Here is a 15,174-nt window from a genome sequence, read left to right as displayed (position 1 = left end):
TTTATACATCCTGTGTTTCCAATACACAGCTTTTTAGAGATTTATGTGTTTTGTGTTGGTGAACTAAAAGACTGAAGAGTCAAAGGAAATTGCTTTGTTAGCATGCCCTTTAACAATCTATAAGGACTTATATCAACATATTTTAAACAATTAAAGGGCTTGTGGTTTTTAAATCATCTTTGCGTCTTTATACATCTGCCGTAGTCTCTTTCTGGCTGAAACACACACAGGTAACTATTACAGTAGCTCTGTCAACCCATTACAAGCTGTTGTGGAGTGTGTCAGCATCAGCTGCGTCAGGGACGCCTGCAAGGCAGAGCATACCCCTGATTGTTTTCTCCCTGCAGTTAATAGGAACAAACATTGTTTTATTGTTATTGTTAGAAATCTCATTCATTGTCCATCATGTGCCTTGCACTGCCCTGCTGTCAGCATAGGAGAGGGTCCATTTGTCTGCTATTGTGACAATATAACAAGCGTTTTATTGAGTCCAACTTCACTGTCACTTACACAGAATGAAAAATGTATTGTTGTTTCCATATGTGGAATATACATGTATGATAAGCTCGGCTCAAATAAGAAAACATCGTAAGTGTTTGTGTGACTACTGTATTTACACACTGACTCATAATTTCTGGATTATTTTCAGCCTTTATCACTTGACTGGACTGCCAACAAGGCCTTTAGGTGGGAACTACTGTTTAATTTGATCACATAGACCAGTCTTGATTACATTAATTAATGATGTGATTTGTATTCCATAGAGTCACTATAAATCAAACGTGGATTTCTCATTTTTCCAGCCAAAGGACAGAATGTGTGAACATTTTCTGGAAACATTCTAATAATTACCACTATTTGTTGACAGCATTTTGCAGTCACTTTAATGTGTATACACTTTAAAACAATCAGAGACAAAATGTTAGCTTTATTTTCTATCAGAAATAATCAGATGCACAGTATGGAGGAGAAATATTCTGACTTTAGGAGTCCAAAAAAGTATAAAAGATAAAAGATATGTATGAGTGTAACAGTGGGAACAATGTGTTTTTTGTTTCGTTTTTTTTTGTTTTTTTTACATGGCCCAAAATCTCTTGGAAAAAATACAATAATTTCTACAGTAAAATAGGTAAAAACAAACAAACAAACAAACAAACAAACAAAACAAACAGAGAAAAACAATGTAGATGTGGCATCAATACTTCCTAATGTAAGATATTATATAAAATTTAATATAGAGATGTGTTGACACTAACTACAAACATAACTCATGATCTGAATCTTTGTTTTGTCAGTTTTCTTAATGATCACAGTGCCCTGTGTCCTTATTTCTCTCACTAAATTCTGGTTTTAGTTCCTCCTCTCACTGCATTTTCCTCATTTCTGACCAGACACCAGAGTAAGCAGCATCCTCTCAGTAAATAACATTTAAAGTGCATTAAACATGCATCACACAGTACACATACACTCCACAACAAGGCCTCCAGAAAGAACAGATCAACTTAACTTCATTCACACAATGATCACATGAGGTCAGTCAGCTGTGCTTCACGTCCTCAGTGTGCGCAGACAGCAGCCTCCGATGTGACACCCTCCTCCTCCTCCTCCTCCTCCTGGTGCTGAATGGGTCCAGCATCCTGAATGAGAGCACTGTGCATCTGGAGAACCTCTGGATCGTCTCCAGAGGGTTGCATGCTGATGTCACCCTGTTGTGCGTAATGTGGCCTCCACCCTGTCAGCAGATCAGATTTCAGCTAAATCCATGTCCACATGAGTGACTGTGTCCTCATAAAAAGGTGGTAACAGAAAAAAAGAACCTCACTTTTTATTCAGTCAATGGGTTAACCAAAAAACTCCATGGGTTGTGCAGTGGCTTCGAATCACTTTGGGCATTTCTTAAAACAGACAATATGGCTTGTCAAGTCATACAGGAAAAACACAAGCGACATGTTTACTGCAGCTTTTATATTTATGTGAAGGAAAAAATGACATTGTAATGGTGAGTCAGCGTGCAAAATACCAGGAACTTAAAACAGAAACAAATAAATACAATTTGCCTTCATTGTTTTTTTGTTTAAAATCTGATCCTCTTCTTTTTTCAGATCAATATGAAACTCTGTTGCTCTTGCTCAGAAATGGTTTTAAAACAGGTGTTAGATAAGAGTTTTAGATTTAGTTTGGACCAAGTGAACAGTCAGTTCTTGCAAAAAAATTTTGTCCTAAGGTCATTGGGTAAAAATAAAGGTTACAGCCAGAAATAGGACACAGAATACGTTCTACAAAGGAAGCACTTGTTGCAAAAAGTGTTTGAAACAAGAGGGAAAATAGCAAAAAGATCAAACTGTATTTGGTGATGTGACTGGTCAACTCGATACAACTGGGAAAAAAAGTAATAAATTGATCAAATACTGAGAAAATGTGAGGAGAGGAAAAAAAAGAGACCTTTTTGTAGAAGTTGCTAATGACATTTTAGTTGCAAGTATGCTCTTATCACTCCATACATTCAGAGGAAAAGTGTAGTTTTTTTGCTGCAGTAGTTCATGGATGTACTCTATAGCATATTTTCAAGTGTCGAACACTGGTGTAGCTAATTGTAGTTTTCAGAGCTTGTTACATCCAGGTGTGCCGGTCACATCATATCTGCCCATTCATTAAAGTGGTAATGCATCTGTCTGGAGCTGCTGTTTTACACATTTACATGTTAGTTTATTGTGTCAGTAGAATTTGATGGTGAGTCACTTGTACTAACTGCTCATGTGGGTGTGTTTCTTGCTGCTGGCTAAAAAATGGTAAGAAGGGCAAAGTGAGTTAGTCACAGGACACATTTTGACATCTCAAACACAAGTCATCATGACTTAATAGAATTAGACATTAACTAAACATTTAGTGCCACTTGTATGATAATTAAATCAAAACTTTTTAAGACGAAAAAAAAACTATATTAAAAACATTTTATTCTTTGAATGAAAAAGTTTGAGCCAAAGCAGAATGTATTCCCTTTATTGAGCCACTTTAATCGTGTCTAAGTAGCCAAATGGGAGTGGGGGGTGGGGGTTGCCTTAGTACCTAAGTTTGTTGCCCCTCTCAGTGAACTCAAAGTACCACAATGCAACACACAAAATATCATCTCCTTGGCTTCGGCTTTGGGAGCTACGCCCCGACAAGAAGCAGGAGAGGAGTGGGAGGTTTCCCCCTCAAAGGACTCATTGTAGGCAGGGATGAGAGTGTGTGCAGCCGCGGTGTGTGTGTGAGTGTGTGTGTATGTGTGTGTGTGCATGAACCCCCTCCTTCTCTTCCTCCTTAACTAGCTGGTCAGCGGCAGCGGAGGGATTAGAGAAGCCAGCTCACTCCGCTCACTCACGGCAGACGGAGGGGATTGCAGTGCGTGTGAATCATGCTCGTCGTCATTACTACCGACTGGGAGTGGAGCCGAAATTGTGCAAGATACGGATAACAGCAAGGGGAAAGGTCCGTGCGTGGATACAGTCAAGTTTCAAGTTCTCGTCTTTTTTTTTTCTGCCGTGGAAAATGCCTCAGACGGGGCTCCACTCCTCCTCCTGCTGCTGCTGCTGCTCTGCTCGGACCCGTCGCATTAACCTTCCTCCCTCACATGTGCTCTATGGTGAAGAAGTGACCAGAAGAAGAAACCTTTAAAGGAGGGAACCTAAAGCCAAAGGACGCGGGATTTATTGCCTTTTAGCGCCTATTTCCTAAGTGGGAAAAGAAGAGAGGGGGAGAGGAAGAAGAAGAAAAGTTGTAGTTGTTGGTCAAAGGGGGGAAACATGGGGAACGCAGGGAGCATGGACCAGCACCCTGATTTCAGGGGACACAACATGCCTCTGAAACTCCCAATGCCCGAGCCAGGGGAACTGGAGGAGAGATTTGCAACAGTTCTGGTAAGAATGAATATTTACATCTGTGTGTGTCTTCTTTGTTTCCCCCTCCATGCTTCAGTGTCCTGGGACGGGACAGCTGTGTGTAGGCTGGACCCCTGTTTGCCCAGCACGCCTGCCTGCTCTTTGTTGCTGAGGCAGAAAAAGGGAAATTCTGCCTCAAAAACTGAGATAAACAACTGTTGCACTGTTAGAGTCTAAGTTCTTTTCAACACTTATCAAAGTTACTGAACAGATTGTCTGCTCTAAAAGTTTTTGTCCTAACAACTTCAAAATACACCCATCATCAAAATTGAGCTCCAGATCCACAGCAGGGCTTCTGTAAGATTCAATAAAGTCACATGAATCACCTGTAGTCAGATTTCTGCTTTTATGGCTCTCTTTTTCTCAACTTTATGAGTTCAGCCGCTGGCTCTGTACTACTGAAACTAAATGCTCAGCATGCCAGCTCCTTGGAAACATCTGTCACATCATAACTTGTGTCAACAGGGTCTGTCAACAAATTGTGATACCTGGGAGAGAATGCTGAGCATCCCTGGAGATCTTTCAGTGTTTTAAAGTACGGACAAGTTGTTAAAATTGTTTTTTAAGAAAGTAGGCAAGGAGGTAAGGATGATCTCCATGTTTTCGTCTGTTCTGATCCACTGAAGCAAATCTAAGTCTATGCTGATACAGAGAGTTTTCAGTGTAAAAACTGCCCCCTGGCTGATGAAAATCAGCCGGAGAGAACAACAGAGGAGCCTTGGTGAAATTTGAGAACAGACAAAATGTGGGTCAAACGTGATTGTCGCCTGGCCTACTGCTCTCATAAACATTAACCGCTCTGCAGAAGGAATTTGACTGGAGCTTGGAAGCAAGTTCTTACAACTGAGTGATCGTTAAAGTGTCTGTTAAAGAAGAAAACAAGTCAGAAATTCTTCGACTGTCTATTTATTTACAGAGCTTATGGTTTCAGAGCTCTTTTGTTTGGCCTGTAGAGTCAATCCCATTTAGTTTGGCATCAGATCAGTCAATCAATCAGTTGTGTTGTGGTGCGATTGCTGCACACACTTTGGAGTTTGAGAGGCTTGACGTCACAGCGGAGGGATTGAGGTCTTTTTCTTAATCGCGTCTCCTTTAGAGCACCTACTTTCTACAACTTAGGAGACGTCCCCTTTCTACATCTGTGTTCACAAACACTCAGCGGACTCAGGGAGGAGGAAGTCAGAACAACACGGGTGTTTTACTAAACTAATCCTTGTGCTGTCTAGTGAAATAACACAAATCTACCTGTTTAACTTCAGGATTTCGTGGGATGGCAGTAAGAAAAGCTGATCCTCTCGCATGTCAGGATCTCCCCCACTCCCCTCCTCCCTCCCTCCCTCCTCGGCTGCCAGCATGATGCCTCAGCTCTTGCAGGGATGGAAGCCCTCCAGCATTAGGGGAATTTAGCACTATAATCAGTGCATTTACAGTTACTTACCACCATTTAAACTCTAATGTGGCCCAGTTGTGCCTGATGGTAGTTGGCTCCATTGATTGCCGGAGCGAGTGGCACTGTGTGACTCTGATGACCTCACTTGAGTTTGAATAGCTGATGATTAGTATGATACCTCGTCCCTGCCTCCCAGCCTGCTTTGTATCACAACACGATGTGAGTGCTATTCAGTGCTGATGAATTGAGATTGAAGTGTGCTTGTCTGCTGATCAGCTGTTCATTTCACCCAATCATTGTCAGCGTTATTCTCTCAAACAACACATTAAGTGTTTAAATTATAACATTAGTTTGTTTGTACCATTTTTAATCATCAACTGCAGCTATTAATAGACTAATTTCTGCTTTTGATTCATCTGGGGCTTTCTGGAAAAGCAGCAGGACTGTTTACCTGCCACTCCTAATAAGTTTGATCAACAGGCCAGTCCAGGATCACTGCAGGGAGCCGTTTGGATTAAAGGCTTGTGCTGTGTGCGACCACATTCAAGCACTCACTTCGCTGAGCCCTTGAATTTATCATCAAGGACAGGCAGTATTTGAATTTTGGCTTCATGCTGTGGGATGCAAAACAGCCGCCTTTCATATTTTGCCTCCTGACCTGCATCATCAGAGCAGAACACACGTATGGAAGGAGCAGATGTTAGAAAAATGGCTACAGTGAGAAAAGTACCAAGAATTTTTGAATACAGTGTAGATACAGTGGACGTATATGTTTGATACTATGCCTAATGTTTCTTTTTCAGTGTTGGAAACTCTTTTCATGTATCCTCCAGATGATACCTATCACAGTGTTTCCTGGTGTTTTCATTCAGTTTTAGGCTTAGGCCACAATGTACAAGAATTTTTGGGGCATCAAGTTGTTTCTTCCTGTAGTAAAGGAGCCATGTACACTGTAATAAACATTATTTTAGTTATTTAAACCAGGCAAACTTTATAAATTTGATTGGAGGTAGGGTCTGCAGGAATTTTTACTAAACTGGGCTCCTCCCCCTTGGATCAGTGCCAGTGGCAGCGCACACCCACCACCTCCGACCGTGACTAGGTGAACACACTCACTAATCTAGCAACCACCTGTAGCATCATGTTTCATGGGAGAGACTCGAGAGCCGTGCACCTGACTTTGCATGTTAGCACTAAGGATGGGTACCAAATTAGGTATTTTTATAGGTACCAACCGAATTCTGTCAAAAGTACCAGGTTCTGATTCACGTAAAATCAAAGGTACCATGCTAAGGTACCGAAACGTATCTTTGCAACTGTGAGGGAGTGGAAGAGTAGGAGAATGTCCATGCTGGACATGAACACAGCATTGCAAGGTTATATATTGAAGAACAAATATGTTTAATTAAAAAAAAAAGTTTTATTATTAAAGGAATCAATATTTTTACCACTTAAACACAAAAGAGTACCAAAAGTTGGTACTGTTGAGTACCGGGACCAATTGCCAGGTATCTGGCATTGGTATCATATCGTTTCAAATGTGAAAGGCACCAATCGCTAGTTAGCACGAGCTAATCACGGGTATTTGGTACATACCCGGTTAGCTGAAAGCTAACTCGCTTCGCTGTTCGTCCCGTGCTGCACTCCAAGTTCCTGAAAGCGAAAGTCAAGCCAAGCTTCACCCTTGTTTAGTAAAAAGCTTCATCTGTTTGACGTTTTGTTTCACTTTGGTTGTGTTTTTCTTCCTCCGTGCTACGTCCACTATCGTAGCTTCTTCCACTCACTATTACCAACACGCAGAGTCACATTTGCACTAGGCGCACTGTGGTTGGATGAGGTAACCACGCTTACTCTCCACCCAGAAACGCCCTGAAACAACTAAAACATCAACATACAGGCAGACACAGACACTAACACACGTAGAGAGTACCAGAAGTGACAATTGAGCAGGTTTATTCCTAGGGAAAATCCTGCAGACTCTACCTTTGTATTAAACTTTATGACTTTAAACACAACTACTCATACACAACCTCCAGCGTTGAAAAAGTTACTTATTTGCGTGTTTGTGTATTAGCTTGTATTTTTTTTTAAGTTTACATGTTGTATCCCAGCATTATTCCCAGTACTTAAGTTCAGTCTTATTAGTTTCACCACTCCTCCACTGTGACCAGGCTATGTGCTATTGTAGTGCCGCTTTCCTAGTGTTGGTTTGCTGCTGGCTGAGTCGACATGTTTTCCTTAATGAAAAGCTCCCATTGAAGTCTGTGTCTCGTGAATCCCTGGAGCCTGGGCCTGATCTTGGAAATAGACTGAGGCTAATTGTAATGCAAGGCCTCTGCTGTGATAAGAGAGGCTAATTCACATGTGACCTTGGCTATAAAGTGAAGCAGAGCTAAAGCCAAATATTCATTGTTTAATGCTCCAAAGTGGGGTAGATTACCCGTCCAGATTGAAAACTGAAATGTCCCTAAATGCTTTGCTGTGTTTGAAGCTTGTTCTTGGGCTTGAGTTGCTTAAAGTTTCTGTTTGTAGCGTTTTGAGGGCTAAGGTGTTTGCTTACAGCGTCCAGGGAAATCAGCTTTGAAGTTACAGTGGAAAGACTATTTGCACGCCTTCACCTCTCCTGTGGTTGCCATAGAATTGAGGAGACAAAAGACGATGGGGTGCAAAGAAGGCTAGCCTGTAACACTCTGTGTTTCTACAGCACTCTTTGTGGATATCCCTGTACTTTGTGGCCATATCAGCATCATGTTACAACAGTTTAATCTGCTCTTAGCGCATAATCAATCCAACTCTGACAGCATTAGAGGATTGGCCAACGCTTCAAAGTGTCCATTTAGCGTCTCCGTCTAAGTGCATACTAGCTGAAAGCATGTGAAAATGACTGCAACTGCATCTCTGAGTCACATGTACAGTATGAGGACCACAGGAAAATGACTCTGTGAGAGAGGAATTCAGCCCAGGCCTCGTGTCTGCTCCCTCGCCTCAGCTAACCACAGCGATGACTTCAAACTGCATCGCAGCCACATCCAAGATAGCATCCACTTAGCTGCTGTGTTTTCTGAGTATCATGGCAGAGAAGTTTACGGCTCCTTCTCCTTTAAATGCCATATGGGAGACTACAGGCTTAGCTGTTGTGGTAGCTGCTCTTCTCAATAGTCTGCCCAGATTACATCTAAGCTGCTTTGTTTTAAAGGCTGCTGCTGAAGCATCCCGAGCTGCTGTTATTTGTGCCAGGGTCCTGCTCATGAAATCCACCACCCAGATTTATCACATGAGTTGCCTTCATGTTCAGGCCAAGGTTAATTTGTCACATTGACAGGCCCAGATGGGCTTTCTCCTTGAACCTACTCCTAGAAATATCACTCTTTAATTTAGCCAAAAAAATCAAGAAACAGGTAGAGATTATTAAAAAAAAGATTTATTAAAGATTGATTGGCTGTGTGGTAGCTTTTTCCTGATTTTCTACCCCTTACATGAACACAGTGGTCCCTGCGTCTCCCGCTGCTGTGCAGGACCCAGGAAGTGACTAAGCTAGCCCTCTAAGTTTTTCCGTGTTGACTCTTCTTCATTAAAAAGAAGCACAATAGGCATTGTCTGAGCGGCAGAGGGTGAACAGTGGCTGAATCCCGTGCAGCAGGCCCGCAGAACAGTGCTACTCTTTATTCTGTTGAGAGCCCAAGACGGAGCCTGGCACTGGACCCAGACCCGGCAGTGTGCAAGAGGCCACCACACATGCCCAAATATGTGTGTGTGTGAGCTGGTTTGTGTATGGGCATGTGAGTTTCTGCTGAGTCGCAGCCCCAGGACGCTCACCCGCCAATTAGCCGTAACAGAGCCGAGCATGAAATGCCCGGGGAGCAATGAGATCCTGCAGCCAGCGAGCTCGGGCCTTCACAGCCTCTCAGAGGAGGATGTGAGGTGCTGCGACGCTGAGCGATAATGTGCCACTCAGAACCCCGAAGCGGAGCCTGAAGGCATCTTGCCTGACTGGCAGAGGGTCAGCTGATTGTGTGGGAACAGGTCTGCTGGCTTTGTGCAGGCACCGCTGAGCTTTAACCACTGGGGCTTCAATCAGTATTGTTGCTTTCAGTTCAGTTTTGACATCCGCTCGTCTGGGGGCTGTTTGGGTTTTCTGCACTGCTGCGTGGGTGGCAGAGTGCACAGCTCTGACCAGGCAAGGCGATATCGACTTAAAAATGTCTCTAAAACCACTCACGGGGTTTTCAGTCTGATAATACATTAAAAAATCAGTCGCAGACCTTTTTCTGAGATGCTGGTTGCAATAGTCTGGCTCAGTTATTTCCTGTCTGAGCTGCAGTAAAGCTTTTCTCTCAGCGTTCCCTGACTGTTCTTGACGTCACGCTGGATTGAGTCTTTAGTTTAGAAAGCAGCCTTGTGCCTGGCCCCGGCTATCGTTGCTGTAGGTCTTCCTGCGTAAGCAGCAGGTGTAAAATGATGCAGCCTGGAAAAGGCCAACCTGGTCCTTTCTTTCTGGTCACAGCTAGTTGCCAATGTCCTCCATCAGGCCTGGTTCGAGGGCCACACAAAAGACCTGGAGAGTCATTATGGTCAGGATCTGTCCGGGCTCCAGGGTGGCAGCTGCTCTATTAAGTCAAATAGCCCAGTCAGAGTGCGGCACAAGGGTGGATGTTTTATGTTATGAAGTGCAAAGAATGACTCAGTGTTCCCTCTGTTGAGCTTTTTCAGACGTAAGTCCAGAGGAGCCTTCAAATGTTGGTGTCAGGGTGACAAATGAACACTCTGTTGTGGCTTCAGGGTCAGATTTATCTGGTGGCATTGATATTATTGTCATTCTCTTTGAGGCCTTTAGACTTTGTGAGTTTGTAAACAGATTAGAGCTGAAACTATTCCTCGAATGATTCGAGGTACTCGATTACAAAAATTACTCGAGTAATTTTCTCCGCCTCGAGGAATCGTTTAATTTAAAAAAAAAATCAAAGAGTGGTATTTCAAATAGAGCTGAGGACATATTAAGAGAGTTTTCAGACCCCTCAAGCTACCTCTTATACAAAATGGCAACTAGCAACAAATCTAGCTTCTTTTCTGGAGTTTGGAGACTAATGGGTCATTCTATGAAACGGGTGCCATTTGGGTCCACAACATTTGATGAGATGTACAAGGCACAAAAAATGTGTCAAAGTGTGTTTACAGATTTTGGAGCTACCAAAGCAAGTGCTCTTATTGACATGCTGTATCAGAAAATTCTATTTCTTACAGAGAAAAATTTTCATTCGAAAAATAACTGTGCTACCGAAACAAAAATGTATTTTATCCGATTACTCGATTAATCAATGGGATTTTCAGTAGAATACTCGATTAATAAAATATTCGATAGCTGCAGCCCTAAAACAGTTATTGAAGGCTTAGTTGGAAAAGTCATTGTAATGATCTCATTTTTTGGCTCATTAAGCCTCATTTTGCAGAATTGAATAAATAAATAATCTCTGATATCCACATCAAGATGGGATCATGCTCTATCAGCTGACATTTTGGAGCCGTTGGTACGTCATCCATCTCTTGACTTTTTATAAACTTGCACAATATGCACTCTGTCTGCTTCCTCCTAAATGTCAGAGTGTGCAGAAAAAGTAATAACACCACATCTTTGACTGTAACTGGTACTTATAATAGTGCTGAGACTAAAAAGGAAGAGTGGTTTACTTTACTGTTACTGTTGCTTCGTTCCCTTTTTTTAAGCTGTATTTTGGTGCTTTCTTGCGACACATGCTGCCTCTGAAGCCAGAGTTTAGTCTTGTAACGACTTGCCAGAATTAACATCTGCAGAGCCGAATGGGAGGTCCTGTTGCATATGAATGTCCTTCAGCCGCGCTTTGCCAGACTTTGATATAGGCCCCATCACAGCCTGGACAATGCTGCAGTCTGTTGTTTCAGGCTTTATTGGACAGAAGATGTGCCTCACGCTCCGGACCCCCCACATAAACCCACAGCTGAGTGGATCCCTGTGTATTTCTAGTAAAAGTGGTGAAAGTTCTCCCTTTTCAAACCGGGGTTCAAAGATTCATAGATCCTTTTCTTCAGTTTCCTCTCTGGACAAAACAGAATCACGTTACCCCAGCTGACCACCTGCAGTTCAAAGTGCATCAATCATCTCATTAAATGAAATCAGAGAGTGGATTATTCTGCTCTTTTTGTTGAAAGACAAAGTGGTGTCTTGATTGTGGCCTCAGTGCTGGAGGAGGTGTAGACATATTGCATCAGAGAGACAATTCCTGCGCTATGAGGGATGAATAAATCAGATTTATTTGTTACACAAATCAAATTCAGCTGAATATAAAAAGTTCCCCTAAAAGAAGACAACATGCAGACTTAGTGAACAAAAAATGATCCAGACAAATATTGATGTATCACGGGTTGTTAAAGAAGTGATTATCTTGGTCGTTGTTCTATCGTTTTGTTTTATTTTCCTCACATCACACTCCTGCATCACGTCTTTGTTGATGAGTGGGTTTCAGAGGAAGTAGTTAATAGACGACAGATTAAAAGCTCTACAGGATTATACTTAGCAGCCTCATTAAATTAGTCAGCCTCTCTTTTTTTTTGCAATCTCATTTATCCCACGTACTCCAAAAAGTTTCAGGATGTAAAAGTACCCAAACTTTTTTCTTAGGATGTTCTCTTTAAACTGAGCACATTTTGAGTAAACCTATGATTCCATTTAAAGGGCGCTCCATACACTCCTGTAGCCACTGTTTATCTTGCAGATAAACAACTTCCCTGATTCATATTATTTGTTCCCTTGAACAAGAACACGGGCTCCACCTCAGTGCGGACACTTTCGCAACCTCGCAACATCTGGCCTGGCTGGAACTCCTCCGTGTTCGTGCATCAACTGTTTTATTTGGACAACTTCCTGCTGCTCCAAAGAGACTCCATAATGTTTCCGGTATTTGGAGAAGCTTAAAAGCTATTCTGTATCCCGTCAGCATGATGTTACCCACAATGTAAGCAACGCACCAGCCCCGCGAAGCTCTGTGTGTTTGGCCTCAGTACAGCCAAGTCCATGCTGTGGGTTTTTAACAAAAAGATGAATCAAACCAGCTTTGCTGTGCGTGTTTGGTGTACAGTAAGATGATACAGGCGTCACACTGAGGTAAATGAGTGGAATTTCATTGGAATGTGCTTGTAAAAAAAAAAAGAAGGAGAAAATGAGAGGCCAGGCGCAAACATTTGAACTCACCATTTGGTCGGAGACATTCCAGTGAGCAGCTTCGCAAACATAAACTCCTCTGTCTCGATGGAGGAGGCTGCTGAGCCAGAGCAGGGGGTCCTGGGGATTACAAAGCTAATCTGAGGACAGACAGGGGACACCTGTGCCCTCAAAGACCGCCGAGGATTACGGATCCACGTGGCGCTAATGAGGGGAGGACAACTCGGATGGAATGGCACATGGTGGGCCTCAGGGCCGACCTACTGCTTTCTCCCTCCTGTCGGCCGCTGTGGCTTCATACTAGGATAGGACACGATATTAGATTTTTTGTGCCGATATTTAATGCCTCATTTAGCAGATATTGATACTAATATTTTTTCTGTGCACATAATTGCAGAGATCAACTGTCTTCTGTATCGGCAGGGGCATATTATACTATGGTGCATACTCTTATCACATTTGTTTTGAAGTTAGGGATGCACCAATCCAACTTTGTGGTTCTGATTAAACATACATCGATCGATCAGTGCCGATTTCCTTAATTTTGGGGGATCAGTGATCGGCCCATCCTTACATATGAAACTGATCTTATATACCTCTGGGAAGGTCTAACAGCCAGCCATTGTTGCTTTTTGCTCTGAGACATAAAACTCAGGACACTTTATTAGTTGTTTAAGTTAAAACAAGATTGTATTGTTTCACAGGTATTGTTCAATGATTTTCAATAAAATAAGATTGGAACATTAAAGGTATATGCTGTCAGTTATAGAAAATAAAAAATACAAATTGGTATCGGCAGCTCAGGCTTTTTAAAGATCGATGATTGGCCAGAAAATTGAGATCGGTGCACCCCTAGTTCCGATACCAATACCTGGGCTTTGGTATCGACCGATATCGATCAATACTAGTGTTAAATAATAACATGCTTGCCCTACTGTGGGATAAGACTGATAATGTTTTGGGTAAAAGGCAAAAAATGAGTATATGGAATTAGTGAAGTTAATATTTCTTGAAACAATGAAATATTTTAATGATTACCAGCAAAACAATTCTTTAGAATGTACACAAGTTCTTTTCAAATGTCAACTTTTTGACTGCTAATACAGCAAAAAGTAAAGAGAGTGCATCAAGGGTAACATTTCAAATCCAGTAGAGAAGAGTGCCTTGCTAAAAAAAGGCAAAGAGCTATTTGTCTGGTTTGACAATATGGATCTTTTCCCACCCATACTGATCCAGCTTTGAGGGGCACCGATACACCGATAGCCGGTACCACCAATTGGTATCGGTGTATGCATTCCTACTTGAAATATTCATTTCCTGTGCAAAATAGGAAACAATATATACTTGAAACTGTATATCTATTTATGAAAATTGCTTTCAAACAAAAAAAAATCCTAAAGATAAATAATACTATAAAAACTGGGTGATGCTCTTCCTGAGAAAATCACAACAATACCCACAAACAGGGCAAATTTGGCCATTTTCTTAACTGACAGTCAGTAAACATAACCTCTGTTCATGGGGAACATGTGAGAAGTGCAACTGTACAGCAGTTAAACCCAAAATGAATAAAATGGTTTACTTTGGTAAATGGTTAATGTGCCTAAAGTAGTCAAATACATGTACCTTACAGACGGATGCTTAAGTTTAACTGAAAACAGGAGCCAAATATGGGACTGCTCAATCTGAACTATGCAAACAAAATCACAAAAAGTAAAAAAAATATCTGCAGCTTCAGCCCAATATTTTATCGGTTCATTATACTGGCAGAATTTGGTATATTGGCTGATATCTGATATATTTTTTTAAGCCAGTATCGGCCGATACCTATAACATGCCTTTAATATCATACATCCCTGTTTGATACCTCCACCGTGAATATGACAGATTTGGATTCTTATATATCTGAGCTGCAGGGCTTCTCCACCTGCCTGCAGGGAAAACGACATCTGAAATAAAAGCAGAGTGATGTCTCATATTAGAGGTTTCTCTTTCTGTCTGCAGGGCTGACAGTGTAACTGCTCTTGAAACAACACTGTGACTGATGAAGCAACTGTTGAGTGAAAACATCGTAGCATCCAGTCATTTCTGGAGTATTGAGCAATTTGAAAGTATTTGTCATGACTGGTCCTCAGTAATGGATGCAGTCAGATGGTTTCTTGTTGTGGCATGCTGTGTGGTGTTCTTGTTACTCATTTAAAAAGACATGAATAAGAGAAAGAAAGAAATGTAATAAGTTAAGGGTTGGGATGTTGCATTGAATGATGCAAGACGTGTGTTTACAGCAGAAAGAGCGGCTATCCGTTGAGGTCATCAGTTAGATTCTGTCGTGTGTCATAATGCATCAAGGAGTGTAAAAAAACGTTTAATGATTTGGATAAAACGCTGTCAGCTCCAGTGGCTCAGTTTGGAGATGTTTGTGGTTGTAGTGCATTAGTAGGAAATAAGGTAGAGATGGGAAAGTGTGGGTGTGTCTCTGAAGCACATTAAAGATCAAAACCACAGGGACACATCAGGCGTGCTCTCTAAGATATCTGAAAGGATGGGAGGTGCTGCACTGCTCACTTCTTTATTTTGACTTCGAGCAGTTTCAGTGTCTTGTTTTTGAGTGTTACACCATGTCGGTTGAATAATACTGAGTGTAACTTAAGGACAGGGTCAGGCCACTGCTTGAG

General features: G+C 41.9%; 1 protein-coding gene across 8 annotated transcripts in view; it reads left to right on the top strand.

The window, feature by feature from the left end:
- The first annotated feature begins 3,178 nt into the window (after positions 1–3,178).
- The window catches only part of fmnl2a (formin-like 2a), a 70,891-nt gene continuing 58,895 nt past the window's right edge, over positions 3,179–15,174 (top strand). For 3 of the 8 annotated variants that reach the window (XM_074695207.1, XM_074695210.1, XM_074695208.1), the window contains exon 1: positions 3,180–3,896. In XM_074695207.1, the coding sequence (XP_074551308.1) occupies positions 3,783–3,896 (114 nt within the window). In that variant the 5' untranslated portion in view covers positions 3,180–3,782. Of the gene's footprint in view, positions 3,897–15,174 lie in introns of all 8 variants that reach the window. The other 5 variants (XM_074695203.1, XM_074695205.1, XM_074695209.1 and 2 more) reach the window with 3 other exon arrangements.

The sequence above is a fragment of the Halichoeres trimaculatus genome, unplaced genomic scaffold (genome assembly GCF_033239565.1).
Source record: "Halichoeres trimaculatus isolate MK-OKI-2021-1 unplaced genomic scaffold, fHalTri1.1 fHalTri1_scaffold_19, whole genome shotgun sequence".
NCBI classification, from domain to species: Eukaryota; Metazoa; Chordata; class Actinopteri; order Labriformes; family Labridae; genus Halichoeres; species Halichoeres trimaculatus.
Note: the sequence above shows the minus strand (reverse complement) of the source record. Positions and strands in the feature narration are given on the sequence as shown.